This window comes from Actinia tenebrosa, unplaced genomic scaffold, assembly GCF_029948245.1.
Source record: "Actinia tenebrosa isolate PJP-AT-01 unplaced genomic scaffold, QUT_ActTen_1.0 PGA_scaffold1__47_contigs__length_23844297, whole genome shotgun sequence".
In the NCBI taxonomy this organism is placed as follows: Eukaryota; Metazoa; Cnidaria; class Anthozoa; order Actiniaria; family Actiniidae; genus Actinia; species Actinia tenebrosa.
In genome coordinates, this window is record NW_028292578.1 from 243,966 (window position 1) to 263,809 (window position 19,844).

General features: G+C 40.5%; 2 protein-coding genes across 2 annotated transcripts; one reads left to right on the plus strand and one right to left on the minus strand.

The window, feature by feature from the left end:
- Positions 1-8,621: 8,621 nt before the first annotated feature.
- LOC116293907 (uncharacterized) lies at positions 8,622-12,023 on the minus strand. Its single transcript, XM_031701402.2, has one exon. It carries the CDS (start codon positions 10,386-10,388, stop codon positions 8,646-8,648), a length of 1,743 nt encoding a protein of 580 aa, XP_031557262.2. The 5' UTR covers positions 10,389-12,023; the 3' UTR covers positions 8,622-8,645.
- Positions 12,024-13,222: 1,199 nt separating this feature from the next.
- LOC148909645 (uncharacterized) lies at positions 13,223-19,466 on the plus strand. The gene is made up of 3 exons (XM_089033406.1): positions 13,223-13,328; positions 14,454-14,578; positions 19,198-19,466. The coding sequence occupies exons 1-3, from the start codon at positions 13,223-13,225 to the stop codon at positions 19,441-19,443; spliced, it is 477 nt and encodes a 158-aa protein (XP_088889532.1). The 3' UTR covers positions 19,444-19,466.
- Positions 19,467-19,844: the final 378 nt, after the last annotated feature.

A 19,844-nucleotide genomic window follows, 5' to 3' on the forward strand; every position in this document is an offset into this window, starting at 1 on the left:
GAAGTTGTTGCTGGAAGAGCCGCCATATTGAATTTCATTGATGCCGAGTGTTTCTCCGTGTTTGCGGCCGTGTTTCTGGGCCTGATCCCTTGCGGTTAGTGGTAAACCTCATGCTAAAGATTTCTAATATGCATATCAGTATGGCTGCTCGATCATTCTTTTTCCACCTTTAAAACCATGTCCAGACAAGTTTTATCATGTTAAGACAAGTTTTAGACTTTTTTTTAACCCTAATTAAGTTGCTTATGCGGCATGCTCTCATTCAACACGGGTCAGAAGCACTCGAATTTCGTAAGAGGAAAAAAGAGAGAAAAACAAAACAATCCGTTGAATTAAAAACTCTTTATTAAATAATCTTATAATGAAAATTAAAGCTATAGTTATTAAATATTGTTTTATAAAATATTTTAATGAACGACTCATTAACACCAAATTATGAAGTGCTAAAAATAAAGTATTTTTCAGCAGAAATCAGTCAAATTTCGAATGGGGATGATTTCTGGCCAATCATTTCGATCAAAAACGATCACTAGGTACAGAAAGAGCCAATCATGCAAGAAAACTCAATCACATGGTACAGAAAAATGTATCACGTGGTACAGAAAAGGTTAATCACGTGGTACAGAAAGTCAATCACGTGGTGCCTGCCAGATTTGTATGCTCTCTTTCACCACGCATCCCTTGATACATTGTTGCTTCTTGTCATTTAAAAGTATTTTTTCCCTTCTGTTTTCTGCTCTGCATGTTTGGCTTTGTGCCTCCATTCGACAGTCCTTCTAGCAATACACTGTGGCTGGGATGGATCCCAGGGGGGGGGGGGGTAGGGGATTGCAACTGAACCCTCCCCCACTCCCTTTGTGTCAACCTGAACAAGTTTTAGCTCTCCATCATTATTACATAATACCAGGTGATGGTTTCAATAGCTTTGCAACGGTGAAGTGATCCACATGCCTTCTTTACCACCGTAAACCAAATTTTGCGTATTTTTCTGTTTTCCTTTATCTAAAATATAATATACGTGCCGACAAGAAGATGAAATTTTGAAAAGAAGAATAAGGACAAATTCACTTTACCGCAATGTTTGCTTCGTTCTTTCAAGGTCCAAAAATGATTAGTGCCAGTCATTCTGTTCACTCATGCTTTGCGCGCCGCGTTCACCGCTCAGCTGGAATGACTGAAAGTGCTGCAAGGGGTCTATAGACACTGAACAGCGAGGAGGTAGACTTGCAAAAGAAAGGAGGAGGAGGAGGAGGAGGAGTACCAAGACCTAAGAATAGAAATTGAAAGATTGTGGAGGACGAAGACCATGGTAGTTCCGATAGTCATTGAATCGCTCGGAACAATGTCAAAGGATCATGTTCAGAGACTAGAACTTGATAGTATAAGCTTGTTAGACCTACAGAAATCTGTACTTTTAGGCACGGCACACATCTTAAGAAGAGTACTTCAGCTCTCAGGAGCCGGGTAGAATCTCGAGCTGAAGGTTAATGTATACCAGCAAAAGAGTTATTTTGCTGTGCAATAAAGGAATAATAATGATGATGATGATGATGTTGATGATGATGTTGATGATGATGATGATGATGATGATGTTGATGATGATGATGATGATGTTGATGATAATGATGATGATGATGTTGATGATGATGATGATGTTGATGATAATGATGATGATGTTGATGATGTTGATGATGATGATCGTTTCCCAAAATTTACGTTCCCTTTTGTTTAAATCTAAAATGTGATCTCTTGGATAAGTCCTAGGTGTCAATGGCAGTAGTGTGGTAAAATATGATATTCGATTTAATAGCATGCAACTTTGATTTGAGATTGCGACCGATACTTACAAACTGAGAGTACATTTGAATCTAAAATTAGTCTATGCTAGAGGAACAGATTTAAAAGGAACGTAATGTTCCGAATGTCGTTACCTTGATAGTCGGATCAAATGCTATGAAAAATTCAAACGAAAAAATTCATAGCCTTACAGTAGATCTTAAAGTTTATTCTATATAGGAGGATATGATGGATATGATGGAAGTGATTCCCTTAATTCCATGTATTCCAATCATATAAAAATACTTTTACAATTATTATGTTATATAATATATATTATATATATAATATATACAATACACATAATATATATTTTATATATTTTATATCATTATTAAGGAAGGATAGCATAAACTATGAAAGTTTATTCTATATAGAAGGATATGATGGATATGATGAAACTGATTCCCTTAATTCCAGGTATTCCAATCATATAAAAATACTTTTACAATTATTATGTTATATAATATATACAATATACATAATATATATTTTATATCATTATTAAGGAAGGATAGCATAAACTATGAAAGTTTATTCTATATAGGAGGATATGATGGATATGATGGAACTGATTCCGTTAATTCCAGGTATTCCAATCATATAAAAATACTTTTACAATTATTATGTTACATAATATTTATATATAATATATATAATATATACAATACACATAATATATATTATATATATTTTATATCATTATTAAGGAAGGATAGCCTAAACTATGAAAGTTTATTCTATATAGAAGGATATGATGGATATGATGGAACTGATTCCCTTAATTCCAGGTATTCCAATCATATAAAAATACTTTTACAATTATTATGTTATATAATATATACAATATACATAATATATATTTTATATCATTATTAAGGAAGGATAGCCTAAACTATGAAAGTTTAATCTATATAGGATAATATGATGGATATGATGGAACTGATTCCGTTAATTCCATGTATTCCAATCATATAAAAATACTTTTAATATTATCATGTTATATAATATTTATATATAATATATATAATATATGCAATACACATAATATATCTTTTATATATTTTTATATCATTTTTAAGGAAGGATAGCCTAAACTATGAAAGTTTATTCTATATAGGAGGATATGATGGATATGATGGAACTGATTCCCTTAATTCCATGTATTCCAATCATATAAAAATACTTTTATAATTATTATGTTATATAATATATACAATACACATAATATATATTTTGTATATTTTATATCATTATTAAGGAAGGATAGCCTAAACTATGAAAGTTTATTCTATATAGGAGGATATGATGGATATGATGGAACTGATTCCCTTAATTCCATGTATTCCAATCATATAAAAATACTTTTATAATTATTATGTTATATAATATATACAATACACATAATATACATAATATATATTTTATATCATTTTTAAGAAAGGATAGCCTAAACTATGAAAGTTTATTCTATATAGGAGGATATGATGGATATGATGGAACTGATTCCCTTAATTCCATGTATTCCAATCATATAAAAATACTTTTATAATTATTATGTTATATATTATATACAATATACATAATATATATTTTATATCATTATTAAGGAAGGATAGCCTAAACTATGAAAGTTTATTCTATATAGGAGGATATGATGGATATGATGGAACTGATTCCGTTAATTCCATGTATTCCAATCATATAAAAATACTTTTATAATTATTATGTTATATAATATATACAATATACATAATATATATTTTATATCATTATTAAGGAAGGATAGCCTAAACTATGAAAGTTTATTCTATATAGGAGGATATGATGGATATGATGGAACTGATTCCGTTAATTCCATGTATTCCAATCATATAAAAATACTTTTACAATTATTATGTTATATAATATATATAATATATAATATATATAATATATATTATATATATTATATATATTATATATATTATATATATTATATATATATAAAGTATATTTTATATAGAAGGATATGATGGATATGATGGAACTGATTCCCTTAATTCCATGTATTCCAATCATATAAAAATACTTTTACAATTATTGTGTTATATAATATATATAATATATAATATATATGATATATATAATATATATTATATATATATAAAGTATATTTTATATAGAAGGATATGATGGATATGATGGAACTGATTCCGTTAATTCCATGTATTCCAATCATATAAAAATACTTTTACAATTATTATGTTATATGATATATATAATATATATATTATATATATATAAAGTATATTTTATATAGAAGGATATGATGGATATGATGGAACTGATTCCCTTAATTCCATGTATTCCAATCATATAAAAATACTTTTACAATTATTATGTTATATAACATATATAATATATATAATATATATGATATATATATATAAAGTATATTTTATATAGAAGGATATGATGGATATGATGGAACTGATTCCGTTAATTCCATGTATTCCAATCATATAAAAATACTTTTACAATTATTATGTTATATAATATATATTGTATATAATTATAATATATAAAAAATATATATGTAATGTATATATAATATTATTATTATTATACCATTCTTATAATAATAGTATAGTATAGTAGTACTCTTTAACCGCAAATTTTATGTTTCTTTCCTTATGCCACACTATGTATTATACGGATCGAGTTCCGTGAAATCCCTAAAATCTATCAATAAGAAATAACTTTTGAACAGGGCAGGCTAGGAATGTACTTGCAGTATTTATGTATTAGACTGACTGATTAGCACAGTACACTTCTTTATATATTTATTTTTTCCCATCACGATACTATGTATTATACGGATCGATTTCCGTGAAATCCCTAAAATCTATCAATAAGAAATAACTTTTGAACAGGGAAAACTAGGAATGTACTTGCAGTATTTATGTATTAGACTGACTGATTAGCGCAGTACACTTCTTTATATATTTATTTTTTCCCATCACGATACTATGTATTATACGGATCGAGTTCCGTGAAATCCCTAAAATCTATCAATAAGAAATAACTTTTGAACAGGGCAGGCTAAGAATGTACTTGTAGTATTCATCTATTAGACTGACTGATTAGCGTATATGGTTAGCATATGCTGAACACGTGTGAAATCAACAAGGATGTGTATGAAATGTTCGCAGTTTCTTATTGTTCCTTTTGTTCATTTTTGTAAAATTGCTTACCTAAAGTCCCAGTAGTATGGATGTTTATACTTTTATTTTCAAGACATGCTTTATAAGAGTTTCAATGGTCCCATATGGGTTGGGTCATTTCATAGTTCAGACCTTTTAAGGAACAAAATCGAACGGTGCGGTCAGATTTATTCATTGTGACTTTACACATTTGGCCCTATATAAGTCAGTTCCACATTTGCCACAATATCACTACAAGATGAGACGAACGAAGAATCCGTGTAGACAGCTGAACAGTGAGGCTATCAAGGGAGCTGCGTTATGTTACTTGAGTCCCATCATATCCGGAAAATGCAGCATCATAAGTGCCAAGTGTTGTCCAGAAGTCCGTGATCAAGGATTAGAAAGTGCATGGCTTAACGTTTGTCTCACGAGAGATACGTGTGACAAAGCATTGCTTGGTAAGTGTTGCATTTTGTTCTCGCAATTAACGATTTGCTTTACTCAACATTCATCCTTTGCATTTCTTTTTCAGGGATAAAAAACGTTGCATTTTTCTTTAGTAGTATAACAACACAAAGTCGGAAAAGTGTAGGCCAAAAGATTCGTGCCAAAGACAAAGATGAAGCTGAAGATGACGACGAAAGTGAAGATGATGAAGAAATTACGGCAAGTCATTTGATTGCTGGTGGAACAAGCCAAGGATGGATAGCGGCCAATCAAACCTTGGTTGATAAAAAGTTGTCTCCAGCGGTTGGGTATTGGATTGCGTTGACTACGCCAAACGGAGCGCCGGCTAATCCACTTATAGTGCATAGAGTTTTACTAGAGTGTGGCGTGGAAACAGTAGCTAATCAGGTAATGTTTGGACTCAACGTTTTAGCCAATAATACGTCAAGATTGGTAGTTTTCTATGATTACTGTTGATTAATTAATCTTAGATTACCTAATTATATTTTGTGTCTCATTCAATGTCAGGTGAAGTTTCAGGAAAGCAGAGAATCCGCCGCATTGAAAGAATTGTATAAAGTGCTGAAGGACCACAGAAATTCTTTTATGAGAGACCTTGTGAATTCCTCGTACCAATCACTTTTGAAAGCCGAGGCATCGCACTACATGAGCGACAGCATGGATATAGTGGATGACTGTATTGTTACTGAGAGCGTAGTCAGAGTTACGCTAGCAAACAAAGCATTCCAGAGCTGCCTCCAAGAAGCCATCTTGAAATTGGAATGTGCTAAACTGAACATCGACAGATTTGGCTTTGAGGAATCAAATTCCAGCAAGACGCAGGAGTCTGCCGAGGATCAAGATCAATCCCAAAGGTTTTGTGACCAACTCACAGTGCTCATCAACGACATCGGGATCGCCATGAAAACTTTAGGCTATGCAGTTTATCGTGGTAAAATATACAAGCACATGGAAAAATCAAAATACACTTACTCGTACAAGTGTGACCCCAGACCTTTTGTGAACATTCTGGCAGCCAATGAGGATTTCAAGGCGCGCCTCCTAAAGGACATGAAGAAGGTGATTGATATCCTGTCCGACCCCTTTTGTGAAGTCATCCGACCGATAAATGTGAATTACGACCTCATCGAGGTGAATGATGGCTACTGTTGGTCAATCAAAGGACGTCGATTTGTTTACCATGCAATTGACGAAAAAGACATCGGACAAATCACGCCCAGAGCGTTCTGTCCTTTTGACCATGCGAAGGAGCCCAACCCCAAGTACTTTCGAGAGATTCTGGAAAATAGTCTGAGTGAAGTGGATATTGAAATTTTCTGCGAAGACTTTTTGAAATTGCTGAACTATAATAAAAAAAAGCACAAGGAAAAGGTGCCATGCCTCGTCGGGGATACAAACAGTGGCAAAACGAGCTTATTTATTCCACTGCTCGGCGTCATACACCATCAAAACATTGCTACCATCACCAAACAACGAGTGTTTAACAAAGCAATGATTACAGATTACACCGAAGTGGTGTTCATCGACGAAGCCACGCCGTCAACCTTAGACATCGATGACTGGAAAATACTCACTCAGGGAGGTTACGCTGCGCATGACGTGAAATACCGAACAGCCAAGTCGTTCATAAATCGATGTCCCATGATCATTACAGCCCAAAACAAGCTCGAGTTCGAACCAGAACATCAACCAGCCATGGAGCGCAGACTTAGGACGTACACGTTCAAGAGTCTTCCACGACTGAAGAAGCGAGCCGCAGAATGGCTCCAAAGACATCCAATGGAGTGCATAGTTTGGGCGGCATCGAAAGCACGCCAAGCAGAGGATGAGGTGGACAGTGGCACGGATGAGAGCGAACACCAGGAGGAGTCTGATACACAGGATGGTTTTCTCAAGGAGTCTGAGAAAGAAGCTCTAAAATCACTGGTCTTCAAAGATGTATTGACAAATGACACCACGCCGATGATTGGCCGTCAACAAGGCGATGACGAGATTAACGAGAGCGGCGAGGAGGAGGAGGAGGAGGACGACGACGACGACGACGAAACACAGGATTTATTGCTGTCAGGAGAGTTTCAAGAAGACTCTGAGAAAGATAAAAGTATGGTCCGCGCTCTGAAGAAAACACTAAGACAGTGTTCTTCGAATTCGCTGCGTTATCGACAGCTCCAGCAACTTCTCCAGGTTAGTCGCTATTGGGTTGTTTTTCTGTTACCACGTCCACTTGTTGAATGTTTCTGTTTATTTAACTTACATACTCTTTTATGTTATTGATGGATCAATATCCAATTGTTCCGATTCTCTTAGGGCCATTTTGAAAGGATGCGAGAAGAAAAGGAGCACAACGAAAGAGAATACAGACGAAGACAGGAAATCCTAGAGTCGAAAGGAGTGTCGAGGGAAAGCGTAGATCTCCTTCCGGCAGATGACATGGAACCCATGCCCCCACAAATCCAGCAAGAATTGGAAGCCATCCACCAGAAATTGCTAGAGAAGAGAGAACGAGAAGAAGAAAATAAGATAAAGACCGCTTTTGAAAATCCATGGGTGGAAAGAACCGAGCGCAAACTATACGCCTGCGTCTTAAAACTGCAGTCCGATCCAACCAACACAACCCAACGGAAGTCCACAAATTGTTTACAGGAGATTTTGAGTGACAAGCTGAAAACCCATTTCACCAATCTAAAGTTGTTCAAGTGCGAAAAAGCAGTTTTGGAGAGGCGAAAAAAGTGTGTCGAATGGGGTCTACTAGAAGATAACCTGAAGCATCTGGTTACCTCATTGCATGAGGCTTTACCATTCACCCCACAAGAGAGAGTAGACGAAACCGAAAAGGGATCGGCCGACGTACCAAGTCAATCCCTTTTGACCGCTCAATCTCAAGAACACGAGGGTTTTATAATAGACCGAATGAAAAGGCGCCAAGAAGACGCTCAAGAGGCCAGGCCAAGCGGGAATAGCCCCAAGAGACCCAGGATAACTTCCCTATTGAGTTATTTCATGAAACCAAAATAAAAGTACAGTGAAACTTAGATAATGACTAGTAACAATTTAGATAAACTAGTGAAGCTTAATAATGCTTAAATTAGCAGTGAAGTACTCAAACCTACTAGTAAAGGATCTACAAAGTATATTCAATAAAGTTTATTTATTTCAGTTAAATTTTCGCAAAGCGCGATTTAACAACGAGTTTGCTGTTCGTCCCTTTTGAAACTTGTAGCTAGGATCCCTCAAAATAGCCGACCATTGTCCATAGCCATATCGTTTTATCCCTGCTTTTAAGAATTCATCTTCGATCGGTGTGAAGAGAAGCAGTTTCCTTTTCTTTGGCTTGTCATCAGTAGATCTTGGAGGTTCAGGCTCGACGTCGTTTTTCACTTCGACATTTCCGACGCGGACAGTCGGCTCGTTGGAGTTGGGTTTTTCGACAACAACGGGAGGATCTTGACCGGGCGAATTGCTCGTGAAATCGTTTGAGAGTCGCGAACGAACGTCGTTGGTTAACTCGGTCCCTTTTTCTCCGTGCAACTTTTTCAGATATTCGTGAGCCTTGGTGGCAACTTCGCGAGATCTTCGTTTTTGATAATGTACCCTAGCTACAACAGAGCTGTGCTTCTGATCTTCGGAGATCGTGCACTGTTCGTTGCTTTCGAGGTGTTTCCGACTGGCCGTTTCGACGATTTGACGGTATCGCGTCGGATGAATGTACTTGCCAGTGGCATCGAATACTAGTTTGCTCATCAGTTGTCCGATTTTACTGTGCTGACTGCCGTTTCTGGTGACGAGAAGGTATTCGCAGACCGGTTTTAGATGAGGTCGTATGACATGAACGTATCCATCCAACACTTGCAGACTGGTGTCGGTCAAGTACAATGAATCAAATCCATACTTGGCTGTAGTCTTGAACTTTTTCTGATCAATGAAACCCCCATTGGTTTTGGCCGATTCTATCATCTCTACCGTCAAGTACTGATACGTCATAGGACGAGAACCCTTGACTTTGATGAACAAATACACAGCCACAAACTTGGTGGCAAATGACAGGTCTGAAGGGGTTACTTTGTTCCGCGGTGTTTCTCGACACACTTTAAGCACGCTCTCGTATCGCGGAAGGTGATAGGTGATCACTTGTAGCAATTCATCTAGTGTGGCCCAATGGCCCTTCGCCTCGAGTGTTTCAATGTCTAGATCATTGGTCCATTGTAATCTCATCATTTTGGCCACTGTTTTGCGCGCCCTTTTCAAATAGGTTTCTGTGCACGATAGATTTCGCGAAACTGCATCGGACGATGTACCGTGGATCTTGCGGAAATCCAGCAAGTCTGATATAGCGTCCAAGTAACCAAGGCGACCTGCATGACCCAGTCCCCATTCAGTCTGCATAGTATCGGCAAATTTGAAAAGGAAACTGGGTGAACTCAAACAGAAATCGACTAGGTCCCAGCTTAAGTCTTCTTCGTCGTCGTCTTCACAACAAAATTTCATATACTTAAAACTCTTTCGGATAATTTGTTGAGCTTGTCTGTGTGTTTTGCATCCCCCACCGCTGCCAATCAGCCATGTCTCAAATTCTTTGCCAAGAGTACTTGAAATATCAAAGCACGGCATGGATTTCTTGCGTGTTTGAATCACTTGAGTCGTATTGACTTCCTCATCACCAGAATTGAACGTCATTTCAGAAGAGTCGGGTTTCTCGTCAAAGAAATAAAACCAACGATGATTCTTTTTGACATGTTTCCTGCATCCTCTTTGAGTGGTAAACGCATCATGATTGCACGTTGGCACTGGACAATGGAATAGCCCATCTTCTTCGCCTTCTTCTAGATGTAGTCTTTTCGGTTTCGGCGATGCCCCGTTGACTTTCGACCAATCGATTTCTCTACTGTGCTTACTCATTGTTTTTTCTAACTGATTGCTTTCGCCGAATTTGAGATATCAATTTGAATGTAATCACTACTTTTATGACTCCCATTGATCTCTAGGGATCAAACGGAATTGGAAAATACATTGTAAAACACATTGGTTACTACGAGAAAGCATGATGATATTTCAAACACACCTTTTTACTTGTATTGTAATGCCTAAACTTGCCTGAACTTGCCCGAATGGTCTTTTTTCTTTTTGACTGACGTTACGCAATACCACTTCACATGTTTAACGTTGTTTGGAACCTGCCCAGACATGCAAAGTATTGTTTGTACATGTCTGGGCTTGTTTCAACTCGTTTGGTATTGATTGAGCCTGCCCAGACATGCCCAGCATTATCTGCACATGCCCGGGCTTGTTTAACCTTGTTTGGAACTTGCCCAGACATGCACAGTATTGTCTGTACATGCCTGGGCTTGTTTCGACTCGTTTTGTATTGATTGGGGCCTGCCCTGACATGCGCAGTATTGTCTATACATGCCGGGGCTTGCACGAAATACTCCTGCTTTGTTCATTACAATGCCTGTTTCCCAATCAGTACTAAGACTGTCATCTTTGCAATTGAGAACGGTTGGTGTACAAAATAAGGAACGCACGTTCCTGTTTGGTTCATAAAGGACCACTTAATTGCCATAGAACGGAACTAAGTGTTCCTTTATTTAAAAAGGAACAATTCAACAAGGGAACAGTTGTTCTCTTTGTATGCGAAAAGGAACGATCCGTGTACAAAGGAACAACTATGAGGACCATTTGTTCCTTTTATACATTGAATGGGAACTTTTTCGTTCCTGTCTTCAACAAAAGGGAACCTTTTGTTCTGGTTAACGACGCTTGAGTTCCTAATTGCTCTCGTTCAACAGGAACACTTGTTCCTGTACACAATAATGCATTCCGTTCCGAAATATAAAAGGGAACGTAAACAAAATTATGAGGAACAAACAGTCGAATTTTGACGATCTCAAGTGCTTTTCAAAGAAAATTAAAGCAACTATCGATACGATGATACCTTTCTAACTATCACCGACTTTGTGTCAATCGAATTAAAAGCCCTACAATATCCTATAAGGTTCAAAACATGATATCACTGATTTTGGGAAACGTCGATGATGATGTTGATGATGATGATGATGTTGATAATGATGATAATGATGATGTTGATGATGATGATGATTATTATTAAGGTACGGACACATGGTGCAACATTGCACACAACATTGCACGCGATGATGATAATAATAAGAGATTCCAGTGACTGGCCACGTGATCTCACGCCCGGTCACTGCAGTAACCTAGGCATTCGTGCGTTATACACTGCCATAATAATGAATTAATTAATTTTAATAATAATAATGATACTTTATTTAAATAAACCTTAATAGTCTATGCATGTCTTAATAGAAATAGAAATATACTCGCTCCAAAGCTACTTAAGTTCCAATGCTTAATATTTTAAGATAATGATAAACAAAAATAAAATGAAAAACTATAGGATTTAAAGTTCAATGAATGAATTGATAATAATAATAATTATTATTATTATTATCATTATTATTATTAAGGTGCTGACACACGGTGTAACATTGCACGAGCAGCAGTAAGGGGGACTCGCGGTCAATGTCAAAGATTTACGGGTTTTACAGGCGGTTTAAGGAAGGCGCCGGCAGCGGGAATAAGCCGCGCGATAAGTCCTTACTGCTGCTAGTTGTCGAACCGCAAACGGAGGTTAAAATATCCTTTACATATAGATGGACACCATCACAAGCATTCGAAATAAAACTGTGCGCCGACTGCGAACTCAGGTGTTGGATCGTCTGGATGCTGACTTTGCCTTCACAACATTTATGGAGGGAGATACGGACGAGACGATGACAGAAGAAAGGGCTGAAAGAATAATTAACTTAATACCCGAAGGTAACTACCGGTTGGAGCTAACGTTCATAAAGTATTTAGACGGCGAGTGGATGATAGAAAAGGGGCGCAATCCTATCAGGGCGTCTGGTAAGAAGGACCTGTTTGTCTTAAACGAAAACACACGCCCGGGAGCATTGGTAGGAATAGACATGCTGTTCTACGAGGTTGCTTACCCGGTTACCGTAGTCATTTACGGTGCGTACGAGATAAAGACGCCAGACGTTAAGAAGTTGAAACCGATGCGACATCCCGGTAACTGCGTAGGGAAGTTAGTAAGAGAGTTCTTTGAAGACTCCTCTCGGGGCGGTAAACTGACTTTAAAGAGAAGAGAAGCCATCAGGAAATGGGAAAAAGATACTAATAGGACCGGAGGGTCGATAGACAACATCAAGAAGTTAGAAACGGCGCTGGAGAGGCGAATCCATGTGAAAGATATCACCGACGGCTTCATTTACTCCGGGACGCATAAGTACGGCGGCCGTGGTGCGCCTATCGTAATTTACCAACACAACGGGCATGCGTGGCGAGAACTTAGATTCCCACGAAAAAAAGAAACCAAGGTCTACAAGGAGTCGCCACTTGCAGATTTAATCCACGAGAACTCCGTTTGGCTAATGGATTCAGAAGGAAGTCAGTTTATGACGCAAGACGGTACTCTTTACCGCCCCGAAGTTGAACACCAGCGCATCCAAAGCGCGTGCGAGACCTTAGGAGAAGACTTCTCAGACGAAGTGCTTAGCTCCCGTAGTTTGGACTTTCTGGCTGCCAAGAAAAGAAACGGCTGGAAACCCACGCCGGCGGAGTTCAAAGACGTAGCCAAAGCATGCGTAGAACACGGCCACGGAGGCCTATGGAACATGGAGTACGACGAAGACGAATACGTGTCGCTGGATATGAAACATTGCTATCCTGCCAGTTTCAAAGGCCTCGGCGATTGTAAGGAATATTACGACCGTTACGGACATCCGGACTCCCAGTTCTTCCGCGTGGCTTTAGATGGTAAGTACGATGCGCCAGCTACAGGATTCGTTAGATTGACCAGTTGGAAATTCGCAAAGAACTTGCATCCAATAATCTACGCGTGGTATGGAAAGCACTTGCAGGAGAAGGAATGGATACCCATACCGCTGTTAAAGTTCTTCGAAGAGCGTAAGCTGCTTACCTACGCGGCGCATGAAGCCATACTTTGTCATAGCGCCTTTACACAATGGCTCCCAGAGCACAACCCCACAGCGCGAATTGTTATAGGTAAATTCACACAGGGCGCTAAAGAAGGAGAAAAACATATGCAGCGACGCCTGATAACAGACGAAGGAGAGTTAAGCTTCCTTATTAAGCGCGCCCATGAACAAGGAACAATGGTGTCTGTGGAGAAATGGGACTACTTCATAGAAGGTCAGAAAGAACAGAAATGGAATGCATTGTGTTACTACCAAGACCATCGACCGCAATATTACCACCTGCGTGCGAGTATGTTAGCATATGCGCATATTAACCTTCTCGCGATGCTGCTGCGGTTCGACAAAGAGGACATCCCGCGCGTAGCCACGGATTCCCTATACGTGAAACCGCACGTCTTAGAAAAGATGCAAGAATTCTACACCGACGATGAATTAGCAGAAAGTGGCCAATGGCGCGTCAAAGACGAAGAAATAAAAGCCTGGAGAGAACGCGTAGAATATCACGGAGAAAATACTTGGGGCGTCGTAATGCCCACAATGAGGCCCATGCCAACCGTAAAGGACCCCATTTCCTACCAACGCTTCTCTTACCTTTACGGTACGGGAGGCAGCGGTAAGACTACGCGTGTGTTAGAACTCTTTCCGGCCTTAAAGGTGCTAACGCCAACGCATCGTTTGGAAAGAGAACTCTGCGAAATGGGCCACGACGCGCAGACCTACCACAGCTTCTTTCGTTGGAATGGCCAAAAGTGGGTACCAGAAGCCATCCACGACATACCTCCGGTGATACTTTGGGATGAGATTTGCACCGTACCTTTGGAAATCCTCAAAGAATTCGTAGAGTTCCTCCGTGGAAAGTGTCAAGTAATATTCGCCGGAGATCCCTGCCAGCCTCCTCCAATAGCCGGAGAGATGCCCCACGAATGGCTAAAGGGGTTCGTAGACCATGCGGAGGAAATTAACACCGACTACCGCAGCAAGGATCAAGTAAGAAACCTGAAAGCGGAATTGAGGGGCCTCAGTGACGCCGAGCAATGCAAAACACTGCGCAAACGCGTACGAGCGAAGAAATACGAAGACTTCCTTTACACGTGGCATCCAAAGGATCTGGTGCTGAGCAGCAAACGCGCAGCACAGTCTCGCATACAGAAAGACTTACTCAAAATACACCAAGAGCGCTTCCCTACGCATCCCGTACCTGTTTGTTATAAACCCCACGACACCCGCATGCAAAAAAGAGACGTCTGGGTACCTGGTACCGACATCCAACTGCAGAACGCAGTAACGCATGATAAAGCCTGGGTACCCATAGAAAAGGTGGAAAAAATAACCTCCCATCCAGACTGGCGCTTGGGTTATTGCATGACAGTCCACAGCGCGCAAGGGCTTACCATAAAAGAAACCTTATGGATCATAGACCAGCGGCTGTGTTGGAGCAACCTTATCTACACCGCCGTAAGTCGTGTGGAGTATGCCAAACAGTTGAAAAGAAGCTGGGGTCCGCAACTGCGTTACGATAAAACGCCAGAGGACATAGCCAAAGAGAACATTGCTAAGAAACTCCTTCGCTACAAGCGGCACGACGAAGAAAAAAATATGACGTTCGACCTATGCGTGGACGACATCTATAAGAAAGGGGAAAGGTGTGCCAAATGTAACATACCTCTACTATGGAGGTTTGACCCGAATGACGATCAACAGTTCTCCGTGGATCGTATCAACAACAAGCGCGGCCATTGCAGAGGCAACGTAAGACTGACATGCCTAGAGTGTAATCGGGCGCGTGGAGCAGCACTACTCTGAGTCTTTGGGGACTATGAGCAGCTCTTCCATGACAAATCCACGACTCGGGCCATTTAGGTAATACAACACGGGTTGCCCTTCCTTGGTGACGGACTTTGAAATCTCATAGGTTTCCAAAGACCAGTTAGGATCCGTGGCTCTCTTGCTGCCACCTTCGAGTTCCCCCGGCTGATAGAGGTATCTGACCACTATGTCACGGGGGAGCTTTTTTTCCTTTAGTCCGACCGCCCTCGAACTTCTGACGTAGGACTTGTGCTCCACGTGTTTCTTTTTTATGGCATCCTTGGGTTTCATTCCCGTAGCCCTGGCCGCCTCGTTGTTCAAAGCCGCGATGACCTGGGGGAGCCGCTGAGTCCATTCCCTGTTGCGTTTGGAGGGATCTTCCAGCTCTTTCCAATACTGGTACCCAAAGAGACGCTCGGCCAGGGTCTTATTGAATCTTTCGACAATGCTCTGACCCCTGTGGTACTCTGCTTCGGCTCTCCTAATCTTAGTGCTGTGGTCTTTCAGGGTCTTAGTAACCACGCCCATGAACTCTGTCCCCGCATCCACTTGCAGCAGCTTAGGCCATTTCAAGACGCGCTTATAAATCCTACCTAGGGCTTCTGCGACTTCTCCAGAATCCTTGCTGGTTATGGGTTCGGCGTCCTTGTATCTGCTTGCGATATCGACTACGGTCAAAGCGTATCTATAGGTCTTCTTTCTCACCTTGTCGTGCGGTAAGAAAAGCAAATCCGCCTGATGAACTTCATTGGGGGTATTTACGGTGAAGCTGGGCCTGGGAATGTACTTCGGCACGGGAAGATAGACCTGCCAGAGGGTTTGTTTTCTTAGCCAGTTCTTAGCCGTTTCTTCTGATACCCTGGCCGCGGTCGCGAGTTTCTTGATAGCTGACGCTCCTTTCCAATAACCTTCAGGTCCATAGTAAATCCTTTTGAGTTTGTCCTCTACGCGGCCCATTATATGAATAGAATCGCGCTTTGCTTGATTCAAGCGAAGGATAAAACAAGATTGATTTTACGTCCGTTAAAATCCACCGTCTTTCCGTCCACTTTAATGGTGATGTTTATGCTTTCTACCAAATTAGACAAGTCATAACTCAAAGAAATGGGAGTGTATTCTACCAGGTCAAATGGATTACCTTTGGGCAGAAACTTGGACATAAGAGAAGACTTTTCTCCATTGTTGTAACTATTGGCCAAATCGCAATAGACTTCATAAGAGGATGCGACTTTCCATTTCACATCATATGTACTGCCGCTATTTATCGTGGTACTAGTAAGGCCCAGGAGTTCTACCAATGAACTGTCCTTTAAATTAGCGCTCCCATTATTTTTCTTGAATTTCATTTCATGGGGTAATCCTGTGGTAAGAGTATATCCATGCTTTGCTAGCTCCTTAGCCAGTGTTATGGGGGTGTAATGGGAATCTGGCAACTTTGGTTTGGTGCCGGAAGTTCCGATGACAAAGCCATTAATTAAATTATACCAAGAATTGTACAAAGAGCAACTAACCAGCCGAACCCTTTCCGCGCGGATGGGAGGATTCAGATAAGTAGTAAAGTTATTCTTGTCGCTTTCCAAAAAGACGATCATTATATTAGATACGCCAAGGCCACGCCTCCGAGCAGCCCTGCGATTCCTACGAAGACCAATTCATTGTCTTTTTGTTTCTTAGAAGGCTGGTAGTAATTCTTGAACTGAGGCTTTCTCATTCTAAAGTCGGGGTGTGCTTGCGCATAAAGTTTGAAGGCGTAGTCTGTATTTTCGAAGTTCTTGTCTGCCTGCATTTTGTCTTGGTAGTTCTTGTCCAACCAATCCCTGTAGGCTTGTCTTTTTTCATTCCAAGCCGCCACGTCTTGCTGATATTTCTCCAGCGCTAAATCATGCCTTTTCCTTTCGGCGGCCAAATCTCCGCTTTTGTCGCCTCTAACTAATCTATCCAAATACTGACCACCATAATTAGCTCCAGTGAATGCTAAAGCTGCAATAACTCCGCCTACGACCACGCTAGCCATTTATATTAGACGCAAGCAAAGCTTACGTCGTCGGCAGGTACTTTTCCTTCCGTAGGTAATCCTTTACCATGATAGCCCCGCCTACGGCAGCGGTCATCTTAGCAAAATTAGCGAAGCTCTTGCTTGGGTCTTCAGTAAAGTCTTCTTTGAGCACTTTCTTACCTACCCAACCAATACCCGCAACGATGGAAGTAATAATAGCTGCTTCTTCAACAGTTTTCAGCAACGCGGTCGACATTATATTACAAAGCGAGAAGGTTATTCCATTTCAGGGATTTTGCTTTTTCTAACCTCCACAGGTGCGCGATATGTTGGGGCCTCCCACTTTACTTTTGGCTTCGTAGCCCGCCATTGTAAGTAAAGGCTGCCTGCTGCTATAGCAACTCCTAACGCGCCAATGACGTACCCAGGATTAATAAAGGATTCCTCTTCCTCCACCTTTTCTTCTTTTTTGGCTTTGTTCTTCCTGTTCATCTCTGCGAGCTTCTTTCCCGCGGCAACTCTGCCTGCAGATTTAGCCTTGGTAATCTTTTGCTCGGGCTGCTCTGCCTTCGACTCTGATTCACTCATTTATATCTAAGGGCTTGAAGGACTTGACAATGACTTGACTAAGTACTTGAGGCGACTTGACTAAGTACTTGAGAATGACTTAAGGACGACTTGACAATGACTTGACTAAGTACTTGAGAATGACTTAAGGACGACTTGACAATGACTTGACTAAGTACTTGAGGCGACTTGACTAAGTACTTGAGGCGACTTGATCAGGTACCTCAGCAAGTGCTGCCTGGAAGACCTTTTCGACTTCTCTGTCCTTCTTGAAGTCCTTCCAAGACACCAGTACCTCCTTCAAGTCGACATGCTGAGCTACGTGAAGTGCCGCAGAGGCGACTGCCATTAACTTACCGCACTTCAAAGACAACCAGCCGCAGGTTATCTTAAGTTCTTGGGCGATGACATAGTCCTCGCTTATGTCCTTCCGCAGTTGCTCCACGTCGTCTATGGGCAGCGCAAGTCCAAGGAGTTTGGTGGCAAGTCGGATGGCTGAGTCTGCTACGGCGTCCGTGGTCTTACTTGCAAGGGCGGCCTCGTACCTCTTATGGAACTTTTTGACTTCCTCTTCTGACAACTTATTAACTTGCTCATGGGTAAGTTCCTTGCCTATCATTTCTTTGCACTTCCCAGATGACACAAGGATGTTAAGTTGTTCCTTGAGGTTACTTTCATCTAACTGCGCGGGGACTTCATCTAAGAGCTGCTCAATGTCCATATACATTAGGAATCATAGATTCCAACCGTGTAGGGAAACCTCAACGAGAAGATCATCTTGGAATGTTGGTGTGTTTTTAGATGCCGCATGTATTCGTGTAACTGTTCCTTGGATATCTCACCGCCGTAGTCGCTTAAGATGGTTTCCAGGTCTGACTTGCTCGGAGTATAAAATACGACAAGTGAACCTATGTTTTCCCTGAAGGGTTTAGAGACACTGGTAAGCTGCTGGGAAAGCAACCAAACGCTGATATTGTCGTGTCTACCGCTGAAGGCGAGCTTCACTAATTCGGAGGTGCGCTTTTTTACGTCGTCCCCGCAGGCAATGTCATCCAGTATGAGTAAAGTCTGTGTATCTTTAGGGAATTGCTTGTGCCAGAACTTAAGATGGCTGGATAACTCGTTAGGATCTAAGATATCTACAAAGAAGTCGTCATCTTTCACTCCTATGCCCGTCCAGGTGCGGTTATTCACGTAGGTGGGGCAGAGCAGCACTATGTAGTCGAAACGGTATCTAAAGGGTCCTAATAGCTGCTCTACCACGAATTGGGTCTTTCCGCAGCCGGTGGGTCCTACTATCAGAGCATTGCAGGGAATATGGTTCGGATCCATTATATATACGATGGACCCAGTGGACGCAGTAAGAAGGATTGCCGGCGACGCAAAGGATAAAAGAGACACCATAGAAATGCAAAGGGAGGAGATCGATCGGTTAAAAGAGCGCGTGCAGGAATTGTACGATGAAATGTGCGGTCTGAAGCGTGCAGAACGGTTTGGCGCGCTGATAACGATGGCCGGTTGGGCTAAGGAGTCCGTTAAGGACTTCATGCGATATCCCCTGTAGAATGTTGACAATAAGGTTAAATCTTTGTTAAGTCGCCCATAAGCTATTCCAAAAAATGCTTCAGAATGTTGACAATAAGGTTAAATCTTTGTTAAGGATGCCTGGAAACTATTTAAAAAATGCTTCAGAATGTTGACAATAAGGTTAAATCTTTGTTAAGTCGCCCATAAGCTATTCCAAAAAATGCTTCAGAATGTTGACAATAAGGTTAAATCTTTGTTAAGGATGCCTGGAAACTATTTAAAAAATGCTTCAGAATGTTGACAATAAGGTTAAATCTTTGTTAAATAGTATATATACTATTTAAAAAGTGTCTTAGAATGTTGACGTTTAGGTTAAATCTTTGTTAAGTCGCCCATAAGCTATTCCAAAAAATGCTTCACAATGTTGACAATAAGGTT

Coding starts and splice junctions, on each gene's coding strand:
- LOC116293907 (XM_031701402.2), bottom strand. CDS start 10,388: ATGAGTAAGCACAGTAGAGAAATCGATTGGTCGAAAGTCAACGGGGCA.
- LOC148909645 (XM_089033406.1), top strand. CDS start 13,223: ATGAAACATTGCTATCCTGCCAGTTTCAAAGGCCTCGGCGATTGTAAG. Junction 13,329..14,453: donor CTTCCGCGTGGCTTTAGATG/GTAAGTACGATG, acceptor AGGGGTTCGTAG/ACCATGCGGAGGAAATTAAC. Junction 14,579..19,197: donor GCAAACGCGTACGAGCGAAG/AAATACGAAGAC, acceptor TTGCAGGGAATA/TGGTTCGGATCCATTATATA.